This window comes from Chenopodium album, chromosome 2, assembly GCF_948465745.1.
Source record: "Chenopodium album chromosome 2, dcCheAlbu1.1, whole genome shotgun sequence".
NCBI classification, from domain to species: domain Eukaryota; kingdom Viridiplantae; phylum Streptophyta; class Magnoliopsida; order Caryophyllales; family Amaranthaceae; genus Chenopodium; species Chenopodium album.
Window position 1 is genome coordinate 36,857,169 of NC_137835.1, and position 3,182 is coordinate 36,860,350.

At 42.6% G+C, this 3,182-nt stretch overlaps 1 protein-coding gene across 1 annotated transcript; it reads left to right on the forward strand.

Moving 5' to 3' along the window:
- Nucleotides 1-351: 351 nt before the first annotated feature.
- LOC145585232 (protein OCTOPUS-like) lies at nucleotides 352-2,856 on the forward strand. Its single transcript, XM_081641952.1, has one exon. It carries the CDS (start codon nucleotides 608-610, stop codon nucleotides 2,714-2,716), a length of 2,109 nt encoding a protein of 702 aa, XP_081498078.1. The 5' UTR covers nucleotides 352-607; the 3' UTR covers nucleotides 2,717-2,856.
- Nucleotides 2,857-3,182: the final 326 nt, after the last annotated feature.

Sequence of the window (3,182 nt, forward strand, 5' to 3'; positions counted from 1 at the left end):
TCATTCCCATATTGATTTAGGGGACCGCTCACATCGTAGCGATCAAGAGGTAGAAAAAAGCAAATAACAGAATAATACATAAACACACAAAACGATCCGTTCCGTTATAGGGACATGACGAGCAACAAAAGAGTGAATCCGTCCTTTTCAATTTTCAAGTGAGAAAGAGAGTAATCAGAGAGTATGCTTAAATCGACTACGCGTATCCCGTAAAAGAATTAAAGCACACCCTTAACCAAAAGCAAACCGATACAGACAAATTGCGAGGCTGACGGAAATAAAGTCTGTCTATTTGTCTATCTCACCCTCAAAAAAAAAAAAAAAAAAAAAAAAAAGCCCTCAAATTCCTTCTCCCCAGGTGTGAGTAGCCAAATAAATAAAAAATATTTAAATTACATTGTCTTCCCGTTGCTTTGCTCCTTCCTTTACACGGAGTATTTTTTTTTTTCTTTTCTCTTTCTCATTGTCACTTTCCGTTGGAACACTCCTCCCAAATATCACCACCTCCTACTTTTTCTACCATCTCTTTTTCTCTGATTTCTTTGATTTTCTCTGAAAAATGCAATAGTGGAATCACGGGGAGAGAGAAGGGGAATTTAATTCGGGCATGAATCCCGTAACGGCTGAGCAATTACCGCCGCCGCCACCACCACCGCAGCCCCACCTGAAGTCCACCAGTTGCGACCGGCATCCCGATGAGCAGTTCACTGGGTTCTGCCCCTCTTGTCTTTGCGAGCGTTTAGCGGTGTTAGACAAATCATCCGCAGCAACCGCCTCTACTGGCCGTAAATCCGCCTCTTCTGCACTCAAATCACTGTTTAAACCTAGCAACGATACTGGGTCCGCATTACGAGGTAGGCTGAGTTCGAGTTCTTTTTTACCGGAGCTGCGACGGACTAAGTCGTTTTCCGGAGGAAAGAACGAAGGAGGGTTTCTCGGACTTTCCGGTGCTTTCGAGCCGCAGCGTAAGTCGTGCGACGTTCGAGGTAGGAGTACGCTTTTCTCTCTCTTTTCGCAGGATGATGGGAATGGGAATGGGAAGCGCGGTGCACAAGGGCAAGGGCATCATCCTGTAATAAATGAGCCTTCGACTTCATCGGCGGTGATTGAATTGACGGCGGAGGTTGGAGATCACGGGGTAGCCGAGGAGGAAGGAGAAGGAGAAGAAGAGGAGGAATTCCATGAAAGCATTGATAATGGGGATGAAATCCAGGTTATAGAGGAGGAAATTGTTGAGTGTAATGATGATTATAATAATAATAATAACAGTGTGGATAATAATTTGAGGGATTATTCATCGGGTGAGCAGGTGGTGGGTGGAAACTTTCAAGGGCAGACGGTGGAATTGAAGCCAATGAAAGACCATATCGATCTAGATTCACAAAATAAGAAGGTGGGTAGCAAAGATTTCAAGGAAATTGCGGGTAGTTTTTGGTCTGCGGCCTCGGTTTTTAGCAAGAAATTGAGGTCTTGGACAAGGAAGAACAATAATCAGAAGATTAAAAAGCATATGAGTGGGTCTCATACTGTACAAGTGAGTGGTGAAAAGGGCAATGCTGGGAGGAATTACAGAGATACTCAGTCTGAAATTGCTGATTATGGGTTTGGGAGGAGATCTTGTGATACTGATCCTAGGTTTTCTCTTGATGCTGGGAGGTTTTCTGTTGATGCCGCGACTGCTGGGAGATTTTCCGTTGATGCTGGAAGAGTTTCATTTGATGATCTCAGGTGTTCGTTTGATGAGCCTAGGGCTTCTTGGGATGGTTATTTGACTGGTAGGACTTTCCCGAGGATGATACCGCCTATGGTTTCAGTGGTGGAGGATGCACCGGTAACGGTGTTGAGGAAAGATACTCAGATTCCGGTAGAGGAACCGAGGAGGAGTTCTGTTTCGATTAATGGTGATGACCCTTTCCCTGGTGGAGCTTCTCAGACGAAGGATTATTACTCTGATTCGTCCTCACGGAGGAGGAAGAGTCTTGATAGGTCTAGTTCTATTAGGAAGACGGCGGCTGCTGTTGTTGCTGAAATGGATGAGATGAAGAATGACTGCACTAACAAGATCTCCCCTCCTTGTGTAGACTATTTAAATGGAACCAAAGTTGTTGCTGGTTTTGGTGGTGATAGGGATTTTAGGGGCTTAGATTTGTTGAATTCTAATTCTAATTCGCTTAGAGATGATTATTCTGAGAGCTTTGATATGGGATTTAGGGATAATACCTCTGTGATGGGTAGCACCTGCGACAGAAAGGTGTCAAAGAAGTCTAGTAGATGGAGGGCGTGGAATATTTGGGGTTTGATTTATCGACGAGGCAATAACAAAGGTGAGGATGATGATAGATACAGTAGGTCAATACCGAATGGGGTGGAACGATCATACTCGGAGTCTTGGCATGGTGATCCAAGGGCTGGTTTTAATAGAAATGTGTTTCGCAGTAATAGCAGTGTCAGTTGGAGGAACTCGTATAACGTAGGGGGTGCAGCATCAATTGGAGGCATTAAGAAGGGTGGTGGTATAATTGATTCCAACAAAAAGAAAAAGGATGAGTTTGTATTAGAAAGGAATCGGAGTGCAAGGTACTCTCCAAGTCATACTGATAACGGGTTGTTACGCTTCTATTTGACACCATTGAGAGGCAGCAGAAGGGGCAGCTCAGGGAAACCAAAGCCAGCTTATTCACATTCCTTCGCAAGGAGTGTGTTGCGATTCTATTAAACCCGAATCTCTCCAGTTTCATCTGATGTTCCTTTTCATTAATGTCTAAATATTTTGAATTTGTGTACAAGCGTTGGATCCAAACCTCTGTTTCCTTTGTGGTTGATATTATAAAGGTACCCTTGCATTAAAGTTTTACATTAAGCAATCTCTGATCAATGAGTAAAACTTGTACATTGTTTTCTTTCCTTTAGTAATGTAGTTTAATTTCCTTGATTAATCATAGTAGCAGTTTTGTTAACTGAAAAGCTCCTTAATCTTATGATAAGCACCCGTCAGAAGAAGCTTAATTCTGTCCACCTTATTTGATGAAATTTCTGCCCCTTCCATCAATTATGTAGATTCTCTGATGTTCATGACAGATTGCACTGTCCTTTATTATACATTCCTATATTATGTCATCAAAAGTTCTTCGATTCCTCAATTAATTACTCCAAACAATGTCTGCCTGAGTTATATTCTTCTA